The 17,048-nt window shown below is 36.0% G+C and overlaps 1 protein-coding gene across 4 annotated transcripts in view; it reads left to right on the top strand.

Moving 5' to 3' along the window:
• Positions 1–888: 888 nt before the first annotated feature.
• The window catches only part of MEF2A (myocyte enhancer factor 2A), a 50,690-nt gene continuing 34,530 nt past the window's right edge, over positions 889–17,048 (top strand). For 3 of the 4 annotated variants that reach the window (XM_014946104.1, XM_014946102.1, XM_014946105.1), the window contains exon 1: positions 889–1,096. In XM_014946104.1, coding sequence (XP_014801590.1) covers positions 923–1,096 — 174 coding nt within the window. In that variant the 5' untranslated portion in view covers positions 889–922. The remainder of the gene's footprint in view (positions 1,097–17,048) is intronic. The other variant, XM_014946103.1, reaches the window with a different exon arrangement.

Below are 17,048 nucleotides of genomic sequence, written 5' to 3'. Positions count from 1 at the left end.
GAGACACTTAAAGGATGTTTAGTAAAAATGTTGTCCTTTACGAAAAGCTGGCCTTAACATCTAGCTTGTGCTTGATTCAACTTGATGTTGAATACATTGATACTCTTACATCTTTAACCAACTGAAATCTTGTGAAAGAAGTAATTTTTTTAAAACATCTTTTTTTTTTTTCATAATTGATGGTGATGTTTATAAGTAAGTGTATTTTCCCCTTCCCCAGTGGGCAAATGCTCCTTTGTGATGGTCTGTAATGGATTTATCTCCCCACAGCGGTTCTAATTGGAGAGAATGATTGTTTCTTGATGTTCCCAAGTGGCAGAAAACAGCATAAAAATATAAGTGAATCTGCTTAGTTTATTAGCAACAAAATAAGTATATTTCTTGGCATTGCATAATTAGAAATTATAGAACCATAGTAATGGTGTTGCTTCTGTTGTTATTGCCATTTTCTTGCATTTTACTGGAATTAAGGTTGTAAGTAACTTGTAAACTAGTTACAGAATAACTCCTCATCGTGGAAGAAAATATTGTGATACCTGGAAAGTCAGTGTTGGTTGAACAGAATGAAATATGGTTAGAGGATCCTACAAACTTTAACTCTCCTTGGTAGTTACATATCCTCTCCTTGGGGGTTATATACCAGTGGAAGAGTTGTGGGGGGTGTAGTTGTTTTGCTTAGTCTAATATAGAGCATTGGGCTGAAGAGTGACACCCAGATATGATAAGCAGTTCTTCTTTTAAGCTTGTACACATGTTCAGTTATGTTGCTTGTTAGAAGGAATAAATAGTATAGGCTTAACCCAGTATATTCCTTGAATGCTTGATTATAGTCTTTCCAACCCTTGTCATGTGTTAAAGAAAAATTTTTTTTTTTTTTTTTTTTCTTCTCTAGGTCACCTTTACAAAGAGGAAGTTTGGATTAATGAAGAAGGCATATGAGTTGAGTGTACTCTGTGACTGTGAAATAGCACTCATCATTTTTAACAGCTCTAACAAACTCTTTCAGTATGCCAGCACTGATATGGACAAAGTTCTACTTAAATACACAGAATACAATGAGCCCCATGAAAGCAGAACCAACTCAGATATCGTTGAGGTAACAATTTGAAAAGACACATCAGTTTTCTTGTCTCCTTAATAGTTCAAATATAGAACAATGTAGAGTATTTTAAGATATTTTAACCAAATGTGTTTAATAACTTGAAAACCTTGTCATTAAATGTAAACTACTGTTTTTAGTCTGGTTTTTCTAAGGCAATAAGTTGTCTTTGCAGCCATGTTGTTTTCCCATCTGCCCTGCACCCCCTGCCAGTTTCTGGGAAATGTGTTTGATTTCAACCACATTTGGCAATGGAAATAGAGGTGTGAAAGATGGTTGTTTTTCTGGGGGAGGAAAGGGGGGAAGTGTTCAAGGTTTTCTTGGAAAAAATCAATTGGATGGAAAATAAGGTCCGAAGAATGTCCTCAGCCTAAAAGGCAATTACTGTTGGCCCCTTTTCTAAGGTAGTAGCTGCTTTACCAGTCAAATATTGTGCACAGTCAGATTAGCCACAGCCCCTGCTGCCCCCTGTTCAGCCAAAAAAACCAACCCCAAAAGTGAATATATGGAGCAAATGAGCTTAATTAAATTTGTTGTCTAGTCACACTGCATGTCAGGTAAAACATAACAGTAGAATGACTGCAATTTCTGCAGTAATAGAATGGCATAACTATATTTACTCAAAGGTATTGGTTTCTTCTACTTTTATTAAGCTTGTGCTTTAAATAGAAACTCTTTCCAGTACATAATTTCTAAATTAGGTGCAGTAGAAATCAAGGATTTTCTTGGCAATAGGAGCCTTTATGTACTCTAACTGCATTTCAGATAAGAGTCATGTCTCCAGTAGGCCTGTAAATAGACCAAAACAGGTGGCTGACTTAAGTGTTTCATTTAAATTCTGAAGTTGTCTTCCGAACAAATGCCTTGCTTTTTAGGAATGATTTAGGAATAGTGATTAGCCTTGTATAGCTGACGAGGCTATTGCCAAGGGGATCACAGAGTACAGGGAGGATACTAGATGATCTTGTAAATAAATTTTCAACAAAAATCAGATTGACAAAACTGAGAAGTAGACAAATGCCTTGTATTTCTTTCTGAGAAGATTCTCTGTTAATTTGTCAACCACCCCAACTTCTGTCCTTAGTGTTGAATACTAAGGAGAGGGATAATACAAGCTTTGAAGAGTTGAAGGAATATTGCTTAGTCACTGGATTAGTATAAATAAGGAATAGCCGTGGTAGAGGAAGGGAGAACCTAATTCTTTCAAGATGAGCTTTTAACTGTGACAGATGTGAATTTGAGATAGGGATATGAGCAAGTGGGTTAGCCAGGCTGACTCCTGTTCTGCATCTGAGGCCTCTTTGTATTAAGACTTGTGGAAATAGAGCTTCTTCACATTTTAAGGACTAAGAACCTCTTCCAAAATAATTTCTATGCAAGGCTGCCTGAAGTTTTTTCATTCTTTTTTTTTTTTTTTTTTTTAAGTCAGTGTCAAGTATTTGACCCCTGGCAACTACATAAAAAAAGTGCAGTCAGTAGCCAAGGGCATGTATGGTTTCTATTCTGGAGGAACATCCAAGGACTCATCTGCAGATTCTTTCTAATTTTCCTCTATGGGTTTACTGTATTAGACTAGTGTGAGATTTGGGACTTCAATTTTTCAAACATAGTATAATTTAGGAGTGAATCTCCCAGTCTCTTCAGATTAGCCCTGTGTGCTCTTCAGTCTGCTTGAAGTGTTTTTGTTTTTATTTTTTAGTAAAAAGTTATGTAGCTAGAAGGGAACGTGTACCTTTTTGGCAGGGAAAATAAGTTTTTTAAGTTTATGGCTGTGGTCTGGATAGGAAAGTTAAGTCAGTAGGCAGTCTCTTCAGATTAGCCCTGTGTGCTCTTTAGTCTGCTTGAAGTGTTTTTTGGTTTTTATTTTTTTATTTCTTAGTAAAAAGTTATGTAGCTAGAAGGGAACGTGTACCTTTTTGGCAGGGAAAATAAGTTCTTTAAGTTTATGGCTGTGGCCTGGATAGGAAAGTTAAGTCAGTAGGATGAAATATTTACAAGCTCAATATATATAAGGTAGAGTGATGTCTTCTCTCTGGATTCCAGGAAAAAGATTTGTACTGTATTTCAGAGAGATACTCCACAGTTTCATTTTTTGCAACTGGTTGCTTTTCAGATTTGCTCTGCCTGTGTGATAACTTTGTAGTGTATTAGCTATTGTTCTTTAGGCAATTAAGAGACATAATTCATGGTTGGGTTTGGATGGTTTGCTTCCCACTAAATAATGTCTTTTATTTAGAAAAACGTTCCCTTTCAGTGGAAAATTACCTGGTTTTTTGCTTTACAACAGAGCTGAATTGGTTCAGTGTCTTTAGGCAATTAAGAGACATAATTCATGGTTGGGTTTGGATGGTTTGCTTCCCACTAAATAATGTCTTTTATTTAGAAAAACGTTCCCTTTCAGTGGAAAATTACCTGGTTTTTTGCTTTACAACAGAGCTGAATTGGTTCATTGGAGAATATGATGTGCTTTGGAGCAGACGCAGTGACAGTTACAGCATTAGGTAGGGAAGAACGTGGGAGAAGAGATGGGGGAAGAGTAGGACTCCTGTATTTAAGCAGTAGGAAGTTGCCAAAAAGCTCGCTGCTTCATGCAATTTCACCATTGACAGATGCTTGTGGCATGAGAGAGGTGAAGTTACAGCACCTGCATTTTGGAAATGTTCTGAAAGAGAAAGAACAGCCTAAAATGGCTTCTCTTTATCACGCCTAGGTAGAAACAGTATTTTAACAAATAAAAATTACACCCCCCCAATCTGACGAATATATACTAAACTAATTTAGAATAAGTAATTCCATTTTATGTAGTTATAGCTGATGTATGTATCTTAGTTAACATTTTAGTAATTCAGTTGCCTCTTTGAATATGACAGATGGTATTTATTGTGATGGAGGCTCACCGTGAAACTAGTCTTGACCCACTGTGTTCCTGATATGCATGACAGGAGGGTTTTTTTTGCTGTGCTAGAAGAAAACCTAATTCTACACAGCTCAGAAGCTGCATTAGGGAGGAAACAAATCTCCTGTTACTTATTTGCAGTACTGGGTAGATGGTAATGTTGTAAATGATTAAGTAAAATTGATGAGACATCTTCCCCTTATAGTTGGCTCCTGTTCAATTTTGGCATAGGAATTGCTTTTGTATGCCCAGAGCTTGGTGTCTTCTGTTGCTGCTGGAACGTTTGTGTGAAAACATAGTAGGAGGGAGAGTACTGGCATCTTAAATGAATGCTAGAATTTTTTTTGGTACATGCCCTTATGTCTTTCACTGTACGTGTTATTGTAGATGTGAATGCTCTGTTGCTGTCCTGTACTTACTCTTTCCTAATTTTTTGTCCCTTTCATGTGGTCCCATTTTTCTTTTTGATTTATGTTAATATTTCCTTTTCCCCTTCCTTTTTTTTTCCGTTCAATTTCTAGACAGTCTACCTATCAATAAATTGATGGCTTCTATACCTGTTTCTTACCATGGGGTTTTCTTGTCATGGTTTTGTTTTTTTTTTCTTTCATAGCTGCTTGGTAACTAGTAATTGGTAATGGGTGTAAGCAATATGTTTTTTCTGCCATCTTGGCAGAATCACAGACTTTGGAATAGCTGGAATTGGAAATTACAAAAAGGTCCTTTTAACGTAAGCTTAGTTTTCTATCGGTAGTACACTTGGGGATGGTCCATTCCCTGGCATTTGGTACTTTGGAAATTAAGGGAGAAGATCTTGTAACAGATGGCCTGTACACAGTTTTAAAGGATAATTTGTGTGGTATTTTTGAGCCAGAACTCAACCTTTTGTGATCTTCAGCATCTTTGCTGTGTTACAGCTTTAGAAAAAAAAGGGGGGGAAAAATAGGGAAAACAGAATTGTTTGAGTGTTTCAAACTTTAGAACATACATAGGTCTGTAAAAAAAACAAAAAAAACAAACAAAAAAACAACCAAAAACAAACCAAAAAAACTTCCTTGCTTATCAGGATCAGGTGTGATTTGTCTAGGGGGGGTGTTTTACATTAATTTCTGCATTCCTCTGAAATATGGAAGGTGAACACAGCTGATGGTGGTGTTCAGTAAAACTTTGCTTATGCTTGCTGGTCGCCTGACCTTTTACTAAAAAGGTATTTACTCAAGAGGTGGTGAGTGTAATGTTTCCTTAAAGTTTCATGAAAGGGAAAGAAATGTATCTTCTGTTGAAATTCCAAAATACCCTTCATATGATTTTCAGAAATATAAATTACCCTTCCAAAAATTCTTTGATGTTTCTTGCTGTTGGAGAACGTGGTTCTTTTCACATCAGATGAGAGAGTTTTTGTTCTGTTGTACACTAAGCTTTCCTTTGTCTTATTTTTTCATAGTGATTTGAATGAAAGCTAGTGCTCTTGCACAGGTTAGGTGGACCATGTAGGGATGTTGGAAAAAAAAGTGACATTTTCATTCAGCGTGTGCTTTGAATTCTTGAAATATTAGGATCATGTATTTAGTTTTACAAAGCCGCAATGGCATAGTTGAAGACTGTGACACTGAAGTACTGTCTGTGTTTTGAAGGACTTTCCGTAGGTGTTCCAGCATGTGATGCTTTAATGTTCAGGAACTTTTTTCTGTAATGCATTATTCTTGTCAAGTAATTATTTTTCCTGAAGAAAGTAGCAGAGTACTTCTGCAGAGTAAAATGGGAATAATTTCAGGTTTTGTCAGCATTCTGCATCCATATGGTCGACAGAATGTTTTAATGTATAAAAGACAATTTGAGACCTTGAGCGTTCATCCTTTTTTGATCCAAAGGAAAAGAGAGAAATGAACAGATATTCGTACTCAATCTTCTTTAGTGCAGGGGCTGTTAAGACTGTTACAGATTCTCGCCAAGGCAACGCTTCCATGTTGGGTCCTTCTGTCCCTCAAGAGGGCTTCAGAAAGCAGCAGCCATTCAGTTGTTCCCTCTCTTTCAGCCTTGCTTTTTTTGGGATTCAAGGGCTGAAAACAGGCTCTTCTTGCCCGTTTAGCTCAACTTTTTTATCTCTTTTCTACATTTTGATGTTCCTTGAGTGATACAGCAAAACGGGGTTTATTTAGCCTACACTTGGCCGTGGGTGGGTTGTGCGTGTTCTGTCCTATCACCTCATCAAACGGAGGTGATTTGATTTTAAGGAGCCTGTCTAAAATGTGACCTACTTTGCTGGTTGGCATCTGTGCCCATGAGGATTTCAGATAGGTGTCAGTTAATGAGCCTCTTTCGTGCTATATAGTTTAATGCTGTTTTCAGTATAATGTGCTGTATGAGGCTTAGGTTATGCCCCAAGTATTGACAGCTGTCCTTGAAATATGCAATAATCTGTAATAAGTCATAACTAAAAAGTGTAAAAAAATAAATTGATCCTAAACTATGTTGTGTAGTTACTGTAAACATACTCAATCTTGTGAAAAGGCTGCTGTGTTGCAATAATCTCAGTTGTTTCGTGGTTTAAGTTACAGCAGGTGATTTGAATCTTTGTATTAAATCTCTTAACGTGGGAAATGCTGACTCTAATAGGAAGTAATGATTGTGATTCCTTGGTGTGATAAGTGGTCGTGTCATAGTTCTGTCAGAAAAAAGACAAGAAAGCAGGTAAATGTCCCTGCTACTACTTACAGTAATGTAAGTGAACCAGTTTAATCTTCCAGAAGCTGTATTCAGGGCACCATCTTGCATTAAAATACCAAATGGGCACTCTATTTATCTCTGCCTTTTCACAAAATTTTAATGATGAGCTCTTATAGGAGCAATACATGTTCTTTAGTTATAGACATAGATAGTATCAGAGATGCAATTGTCAGATCGTAGCTCTGAGTAAGCCTGTAGAGCTCATCTGCACATGTGGAGCCTTCAGCATAATGAAGCAGATGCATCTCCACAGCCAGATGGAGCATATGCCAAAAGACAAGTGTAACACAGTGTGGGGAGCATAAACAGAAAAGTTGGTGTTGAAACACTATGTTTATAAACCAAAAGCTTTTTGGTTTTGTGTTTTATCCAGTTTTCTCCACCTCCCCAGCATTGCTGCTTTTCCAGGCTATGGATTACTAAAATGTATTTTGAACTGTTATTGATGTGTCGTATAGTATTAGTTCATAGCTTCTTTTATTAAACTTAGGTGAACTTCAAATGAAATTGAAGAGCTGGGAATTGTACCTCAATATATGTGGATGCACATACACAAAATTGGATGAGAAAGATATTCAGTTAATTAATCCAGTTTCCTTCCTTGGTAGATACCTAATGTATCCCATCTAGATATGCATTTAACGAGCTATTTGGGCTCACATCCTTCAAAAACACATTTTTTGAAATGTTTTATAAAAAGTTACATGGTAAGTTTTCAAACATGTTGTTACACATGTTTTTAAACATGTTACAAAGAGAATGCTCTACAATCAGTTTCAATTGAAAATGAAAACTGATGCTTAATGTAGGTGACTAAAATTTCCTCCAAATTTACATGAAATATCAACATGGCTTTATAGAGCTGTAATAGTGCTGAGAGGTCATACCATGAATTGTTGATGGTTAAATGCACACTGGAGTTTGTGGGAAGGTTGACAATACTGATTAATTAATGTTATTTCGCATTCCTTCATATTTGATAGATGGAGAATTGCCAGAAGTGGGCCAGACTTCGGGGGGGGGGCAGGGAGGAGTGGGAAATGAAGTAAAAAGCAAAAAGCTTTGGACTGATAGAAGAATAAGCATGGGTACTATGAATAGCATTATCAAGTGTTTTTGTTGTGTGGACCACTGGCTTTGGTCTCCAAATAGCATGGACAATACTGTGGAGATAAGTGGTATACATTTAAAAGAAGGGAGAAGTTTAAAAGTGGTTTCAGGGAAGTAAGGAAATGACTTTGTATCCTGCTCATGATGCTGAGAAAACGTAGGCATTATTGGACTTGATTTGCGGAATGATTATGTAAATGTAATTATACTGCATATAAAATTCCAAATAATTTGAGATGGCGCACAAATGCCTTTGAGACATTTTAAGGAGGTGATTGAGGAGGATTTATGTATGGTTAAGGACTAAAATCTCACTCTTAGCTTACCTTAAAAAGAGAGGAAATGCATAAAACCTGAAGTGGTCTGGAATATGATTAATCAAAAACATATATACACACATATTTTTATAAATATAAATGTATAGTAGCTTGAATCTATTTTTTTTTTCTAGCAGAAGTGTTTACTGAAAACCTGGCTTGTAAACATGTTATGCTTTGGGGTTTTATTTCCCACTCAGGAGTTGGGAAGAAACAGCTTCCTTGAAAATTTAAAGTGTGATCAAGGTAGAAAGTATTTATTTTGAATACAGTGACAGAAGACACCTGTGTATTTTGTCTTGAGCAGAATATTTTCCACGTATAATGGTGACTATATCTTTTTCTTTTTTTTTTTTAATTTGGGAGATTAAGTTCAACAGTTAATCGCCAAAGTAATTTTGAGCTGTTTACTGTTATCATTAATTAGTCCATTCTTGCATTTGTTAATATTGTTCTGTTTTAAAATACTCTTTTAATTCTTTGGCTGTGCTGAAATTGCTTTGGGCAAACTGGTGACTAATGTTGACATGTCTTTTTTCTTTTTTTCTTTTTTTTTTTTTTTTAAATTACAGATTGTTGGTGACTTTAAGAAAGTTGACAGCACTAGTTTTTGTTCCTATTTAATGTTATTTTGTGTTCCTTTGTTTCTGCTGTATAAAGAATTGCCAAAAGTAGGATAGACATTAGTTATTTTTTTTAACAGCTTTGGCTTGCCTGCAAATAATCTAAAGCTAGACTTCCCTTATTTATAAACCAGTGATTAAACTTAGTGGTTTAGGTTTAAGAATACTAGATTATTTTTTTTTTTCTACCTTCTAAAACAATGCTGGAGTTTTAAACTTACCATGCTGTACTGGTATTCTGAAACTCAAAGAATTCTACTTCTAGTCACTAATTAAAGCATAGATGTATCTATATGTATATATGAAGTTTGTCTGGAATGCATCTTTGTATCTAGCTTCTGCAGTCTCTGGCTGCTAATGGTTGTGGTTAGCTGTGTACCACCACTAGTAATTTGATGTAGTTTCAGTTCAGATTGCTCTCTGTCCTTTGACAGTCTTATGACAGTTATACTAGTGAGATTACTTTAAGGCTATGAAATGAAATTAGCTGTGATATTCTCCTTTTTTTTTTTTTTAATGAACAGAAAAAGCTTATCACTTAATTGATGAATGACAGTTTACGTGGCTGTACATCAGTAGAATCTCAGATTGAATCAGATGGCTTTTCAGAAGCTGTGCTGCTGTGAGGACCTTAAATTGATGTCAAATACTAGTAGAAGACCTCTGTATAATACCAAAAACTCTGCAGAAGCAGCCCTGCTGATAGGTGATGTGGATATGTTTTAAGAACCAAGATAACTTTGTATCTCATCTAGGAGATACACCAAGAATTTGAGTTGGTCATAATAGCATGTTTTTGTCTTTAAGAATTTTTTTTCCCCATTTATATTTATCTCTCTTTAAAGGGGAATAGATCATATCATAGGTCCAGATGTCACTAGTAAAAGAAAATAACTAAATCTTTCCTCTCCTCATGACAAGCTATCAGTGGTTTGACCTGATTGTCTTAATGACATGGTTAATTGTCCCCTGAGCTCGATGCTTGGCCAGTGTTTTAAATTCTGTTCATGGCCCAGAGATTATTTCTTCCCCCTCTTCCTTTTCCACCACCTTTTTACAGTTATTTGGTGAGAAAATGTAACTAATACATTAAACTTTTTCCCTTCCTTTCCTTCCTGCCATCATCAAATGCTGGTAACTTTTTTTCCTGAATTTGACATGAAACCCAAGATAACAATAAATAGATGTAGCTTAATAGGTATGGTAAATGAATTTTTAATGTCATAGTCTGGAAGATGCAAGTTCTAAGCAGAGCTGGAGTAGTGCTAGTTGAGACACTTAGGTAGCAATTTTTCTGAGCACAGATAACCATTTTCTTTGAAACAATTTAAAGTACGGCTTGATTCGGTTCCTGTCAGTACCTGCATATGGAGCTACAAGCTCCATATTTATATATTTATATGAGCTACATCATTAGTAAAGTTCCCAGAGATGTGCTGGAGTTCTAAGAACGGTTCTGAACGTGACAGCCATGACTTTGGCCATGACTGTTCATTGTCCTGTCCTGCCAGTCAGTGGTACAAGCCTGTCATTGGAATCCTAGAGTGTAGACTATATCTAAATAGAAAGTAGTACTATTTAAAGGTTCTTTCCTCAGTTTCTAGTGGTAACATGAGGAGTTAAAGTTTTGGTTTGGGTGATGTAAGAATTTTAAGTGTCTCATTGAGCTCCGGATGTATTAACCGTTAAAGATAGAAATAGCTAACAATGCTAGTGAATACAATATTTTGGCTTTTAATTGCACAATGTTAACTACTTTTAATTTGTGAATTTGTGCTTTCATATGCAGCATTTGTAATTGGAATAAATAAAAATTTTCAACAGCCCAAAGCAGTAAGAGCAAAAGTTGTCTTAACTGTACATGTGTAACTTACTAGGACGAGGTTTGAGTCAAGAAAACTTGCTTTTGTTCATAGTACTGTAGAACACTTAGACTGGGGCCTTACGATGTAGAACTTGACACTAGGTGGAATCTGTGTCCTTTTTTTTAGGTTATGGCTATTGTATTTCTTATGTGTTTCCTATGAAGATTACTCTTGAGTTGGGTTTATATTGCAAATTAGGAAATAGTAGTACCGTATTTACTCCACTCATCCTCATATATCTTTATTGAAATAAAAACTTTGAAAAGCAGAAGCTAAATATATCAAATGTTGCAGACATTTGTAAAATAAAGAAGCAACTTAAATGGGAGTGACTGAGAGTGTTTTGAGAGATTCTTTGAGGATCTATCTTTTTTTTTGACCCCATGAGGGTTTGTTGGGGTGATTCCTACATGCTGTACCTCTTACTTGCCATCCTCCTTTAGAAGCAAAGGGTGGCTAAGGCTCCATGTTTATATGTTTGTATAACAGACTTTGATAACACATTCCAAAGAATAAAAACTTAATGAAAACAGGTATTTTTTTTAAGTATTGCATTCTAACTTCTATTCTTGGTAAATAACACATACTCCTCATTTTCTTTGGAGACTGTTTTTAGAATTTGTTTAAATAGGTGCTGCTGTTCAGCTACATAAAAACAGAGGTATGTTCAGAAGTCCCTTCTAAGGAACAGTGTCCTGTAAACGTATTGTCTAAGTCCATTTGGTTCTGGGCCAGTTGCCAGCCTTGAATTCACTAGGTCCTTAGGATGATAAAACAGACGATAGTTCATAGTTATCACTGTAGTCGACTGATGAAGGACTTGTGCTGTAGAGAACTTCTGCAGTTGAAAATGCCTTTTCACCAGAGAGGAGAGTAATAAAGCGCCAATTATTCTGTTCTAAAATGGAGTGATTCTCCTCTCTTATGAACTCCTGTATTTATTTCCCAGCTGTGCAAGTGGTGTTTTTCCAACTGCTTCTGCAGCGTGTTTGGAGAATGTTTTTGTTTTTGAAATTTCCAGGGTAAGACACACCAAGTCCAGTTCTCACACCCACTGCTCTGGAAATGCGTATCAAAGATCCAGTTCTGGATTTAGCTGTTTTGGAGACGTTGTGTTAAGTAGGATTGAAAATTGACTCTCAAGAAAATCTGTAACAGCTTACAGCTTGTTAATGCTGGAGTTCATGCAGGCAGTCACACAAAAGCATAATTATTTACTTGTATTAACAAGTTCTTCAAGCTGTGCTGGTTTCATGTATTCTGCAGCCCTTGGTGCTTTTGAAATTCTGTATTGACAGTTAGAAGAGTATATTTTTACTTTGCAATTTCAAAGCGAGGACTGTGGCATCTGTTAATCGAGAGCGAGTGACTTTGCACAAGCTGTGCATGGAAAGAACAGACCCCAGAACAATGCATCTCCTGGAACTGCAGCAAGATAAAGAACTGTTCTTTCTGATGCTACTCTTGATTTTAGCAGAGAGTTAATGTAACCCCAGCTTTTGACTTTAAAGCTCTTGTGGTTTTGATAGTGTCTTCAGCCCTGCCAATCTGTCAGTGGTTTACTGCCCTGCAGAAGGGACAGCAGAAGTGCTGGCTGCTTGATCATTGCTGTTCATCAACCACTATTTTAGCATAAACTCTCAAAAAGGAGGGAGAGGGTCAACTATAGGATGCTTCACTCCTAGTTGCCTTATGGACCTCGGCATGTTTCCATGCTATGTTTCTGTTGAGAAGTTTCTGATGCTTTGCTTTTGACTAATCTTAATTTTTCGGCCTTAAACTGATGGTGCTTCTGCAGAAGAGGGCTGGGGGAGTCTCTAGCCTCCAAGAAACACTGGCCTAGATCTTTGTACTGTCATAAAACCTCCCAGTCGTGTAACTGACATGTGGGTGTGATGAGATTCTTCTGATTGTATGATGGAGACTTGGTCATTGCCAGTGTTTTACTGCAAGGGATGTGGCCCATCTCGGCTGTAACACTCAGCACTTCTCTGCACAGAGGGCTTCGGATTGCTCCTTTCACCTGGTACCTATGTACCTGGTGACTGTTTTATCACCCAAATAAAGGAGGTATTTATGGTGTTAGTTCTTGTGCTACAGACCTATGAATCTCCTAATAGCCCTTATTATATCATATCATATCATATATCATTCTTGTTCCTCATAATACTTCTAAATCAATACACATACAGTGTTAATGTCTTTTTGTGACTTACCAGTGATAGTTATTACATCTTGTTAATATCATATCAGGGATGAAGTATTTCATGTGGGAGCTTACATGTCTGTAATTTATAGCGTAGACTATGGAATGTTAGTTAAGTTAAATTGGTAGTAGTGTGGATTTTAACATTTTGATGATGAATGTGAATAATATATTTTTAATTAAAAACTCCCAAATTTATTGAGAATACCGTGAAGATATTTTTAGACCAAAGCTCTTATTCTCAGAGCTTTTCCCACTGAAATCTCTTCTAACTGTAACAAACCGATGCCATTTAAAACCCTGCTGTTTTTTCCGTTAACTTCCAATTCAATGCTTGCTGAGTATAGTGACTTTTTAAAAAGAAAAAAAAGCAAGCATACCAGAGGCAGGCTTTTTTTGATGTGAATTACGCATAGTAAAGTTTATTTGTATTTTGCTGTCCCTGATTCCCATACAGTCTTTACTCTCTACCTCTCTAGGTCCCACCTTTGATTTTCCCCCACCTTTTCAGGTTAGGTAAGAACAGTCTTCAAAGAGGTGCTTTGGCTTTTGAATAATTGACTCTAAGTGAAGGTTATGTAAAGAAAAACACATTAAGTGTATTCCTTTGACACATACCTGAGAAGTTCAGTATTCAAAACACGAGTTGTGAAACACTTATTACACCTTTCTGTCTTCAAGTCCTACATTCTAATAATTTTAATTTGGTAAAAATAGAGATGTATCTGCTTGTACCCCACTTCTCTATCTCTGGAGAGCCTTGCTGCTTTCTTTTTGTACACGCTTATTTCAGCTGACATTTTCAAGTACCTGCTTTCAGTTCTCTTATTCAACTTGCTTGTTTTTTGCAGTTTTTTTGGTAAATATTCTGTAGTGATGTTATGAAGTGTGGTAATATTTGTATGCCTGTGCACACATGCACCACACCTGTTTAGTGCCCACACATAACTTGCAGCTATTTGTCTGTACAATGGGACGCCTTTTTAGGTGAAACAAAATGTCATTTCCGTACCAATATTAAAGGTAATTGAAGCTTGTTGTCATAGACATTACTGTAGCCAGTTCTCATAATCTTACAATTTTAACAGCCGTATAAGTCCTTAGAATCCTCCAAACATTTTCTTTGGAAGTAGTTACTATTTATGTTGTAATTGCTGTTTTGATAACACTAAGTTATCTCGAGTACCAAGACTTTGAAATAGTTTATCCTTTCCAATTTTCAAGCTATAAGGAGAAATTCAGGACAAGAAATGTTTGAAATAGCAATTTGATGTTCCTGCATAGACAGGTAGACCAAAAGAAACCCATTCTTTTTACATCATTAAATTGTAATCGGAGTTTGGAAAACTTTTCTTGGCACACCACGAGTAGGAGATAATATTTTTACTAAAGAACTTCTGAAAGATTATGAAGGATATTATGCAGATGGATTGCTACACTTGGAAACTTTTCATGTTCCATATGGCTTATCTGCAGTATACTGTTGCTGAAAGGAGGCATTCAGTCAGCTACTGCTGTTGCTGATTTATATTTTAACCATTGCAAATATGTGAAGAGAGTATATATGGGAGAGCTTGTATGTATATGGATATATTGTCACTTGAATAAGGATTGAAAAAAGCTTTTATATACCATAAAGCATATCTTTGAATATTCTAACATAGAACTAACATTAATTTTGTTTGTTGCAGACACTGTTCCCTGAAAAAACTATAAAAATATATTTAATTTATATGCTAAGGAATAGTTTCTGGTTCCTGAAGATGGACATAATTCTACCTTGTCTTTTATTTATTATAAAAAGATAGAATGAGATTGACTTAGACTGGCAAGTTAGTACTCTTTAATGGAAAGATCTAGTTGATAGTACTTGCTATGGTAAATGAAAACCTGATCAGCAGTATAAAATTTAATGATTTAGTAAGTTGTATATAAAGTGAAACAAAGACAAGTGCATCAAATACCAGACTTTGAGAGCTTGTCTAAGCTTTCACTTTGGAAGCAGTATTATCAGTGCTAATGGATTACTAATCATTTTAAGTCTCAAGAAGTTAATTTAGGAATGAACAATCCAGCTTGTTTGTAGGTCAGCATCTGCATTATAAAGTCCACAGTTCACAGATATGTTTCTCTAAAATCACAAATATAGATAAGGAGCTTTCTTTCTCATACCTTCTAGTCTAGTGCATTGTGTAATATTCTAGGGGTAAAGAGTGGATTTTGTACCCCATAAAATTGTTATTCTTTAGTAATTGCTTGTGGTTTATCTATTTAAAATAACATTTCACAGCAAAGATGGTTCAAGCTAGAATTTAAGCTTCATACCATACCATGTCTTAAAACCTTTTGTATGTGTTATTTTATATAAATGAGAGTTTGAATCCTGAGTGCCATCTTTATCATATCTTGGAGGAATTTGACAGCTAGCTTTCATGTTTGGCAAGCCAAGGATACATGTTAAAATTTGCCAGATACTGGAAGTGGTCCAACATTTTAAACGAGACCATGTCTTTTCTTAGAGTGGTATATAACAGGGACACTGATAAAACTTCAAATCATGAACATTTTCTGTCTGTAAATGATGAATAGCTTTGCCTAAAGTTGAGCATAGCAGAGCATTGCCTAAAGGGCTCTGCCTTATGGCCTATTGCTAGGCAGGCTTATAATTTTTTTGTTTGTAAAATCCTGAAAGTAGTAAATAATTCTAAACCTCCTTTTTTTCCCCCTAACATTCTATACTATTTAGCCAAGAAATGTAATCATTGTAGCAAACTTTGTTCAAGTCCTGTAGTCACAATTTTTGTTGTCTGGGTATTTCTGCAAAATATAAATTATTTACTTTTGAATTTTTTTTTACTCTTATAGTCTTGCTACTAATTGAGCCCAAGTATGGAAAATATTGTTTAAGCTGAAAAGCTTAAGAGCTGAAAGTAGAGTATGTCAGGTTTTCAGATTTTGCTTAGTGTATGTTATTTTGGTTGGGGAGCCTATCAGGAAGTGATGCCTTGTTCTTTAAGAAGTTAAGATCTGCAAGTTGCTTAGCTCGTGGAAATGTCTCTTGTAATCTAATTTGACCTCTTACGCATTTCACTGAAGTTTTGAAAGCTGGGCACCGCTCTGCTGTACTGTGCTGTTTTGGGATGTATGTATTTGTGGCTATAATGAGAATATGAAATTGTAACTGACAGCGTAGCAAAATGTAATTGAAAAATGTGTCGGGGTACTGAAAGGAATAGTGTTGGGGCTAAACTTAAGTAGCCTGCTCTCTCAAAGGAATGGAAAACAGCTTCATAATGAAATTTGCAGATGCTTCAGTGGCTGAACTTGAGAATATTAGTGGAGCCTGGGGAAAATTGACAAAATTTGTAAACATTATGTTAAATAATCCTGTAGATCTAACTGAAAAAATAAATTAAAGCCTACAGAAATACTGTTCTTAAGCTTCAAACACAAAACACTGTCACTGATTTGAATTATATGGTTTTTCTCTGGTCGTTTGCTTCTGATGTGTACGCCGTGTGTAGGATTCACTCCTGCTTGTATTTTAGGCAGCGATAAACTTCTGATACCCAGCACTGCAGGGTCAAGCTCTGAGCTTGCAGAACCATGTTGTTACTTCAGAGAAAAGAAACAGAAATTATACTTCTGAAGCCAGACTGACCTGCAGGAAGTTGAAAAACTATAAATAGCTTTCAGTGATTAAGAATGCTCCCCGGATACTAGAATGTGTTTTGTACATAACAGGGGAGAAATTATTCTGTGTAAAGGATGATAAACTGTATTATTGTTCAGGGTGATGAAAGTGAAATATTTTGTATTATAAAAGAAGAAAAAACCAGCCTGGTTTTAGGCTCAACTTCTTGGCAATAGTATGTAATAGGAAGCAAATAATAAAGCAGCTGTCATGCTTTTAGCGTGACTTTTTGCTATATGTGAAGTCTGTAGTGAAACATGTAGTTCTGCAGTGGGAAAGGAGCTGAACGGCGTTTAAGGAATATGCTGTTTTTTCTCTCACTGATGTTTCACATAATCAGAATGAAAATTGGGTGGGAGTCTGGTGCTGTGACTACTGTATTAGTCCTTCATTTTGTGAATATCTCCGAAAACAGGTGTGATTTTTTTTTTTTTTTTTTTTTTTAAAATCCATTTTAGTTTTGCCAGGGTTAGGAATTATTTGATGTAAGTGCACTAGGAGGCCAGTCCGC

The sequence above is a fragment of the Calidris pugnax genome, unplaced genomic scaffold (genome assembly GCF_001431845.1).
Source record: "Calidris pugnax isolate Ruff unplaced genomic scaffold, ASM143184v1 scaffold134, whole genome shotgun sequence".
In the NCBI taxonomy this organism is placed as follows: domain Eukaryota; kingdom Metazoa; phylum Chordata; class Aves; order Charadriiformes; family Scolopacidae; genus Calidris; species Calidris pugnax.
Note: the sequence above shows the minus strand (reverse complement) of the source record. Positions and strands in the feature narration are given on the sequence as shown.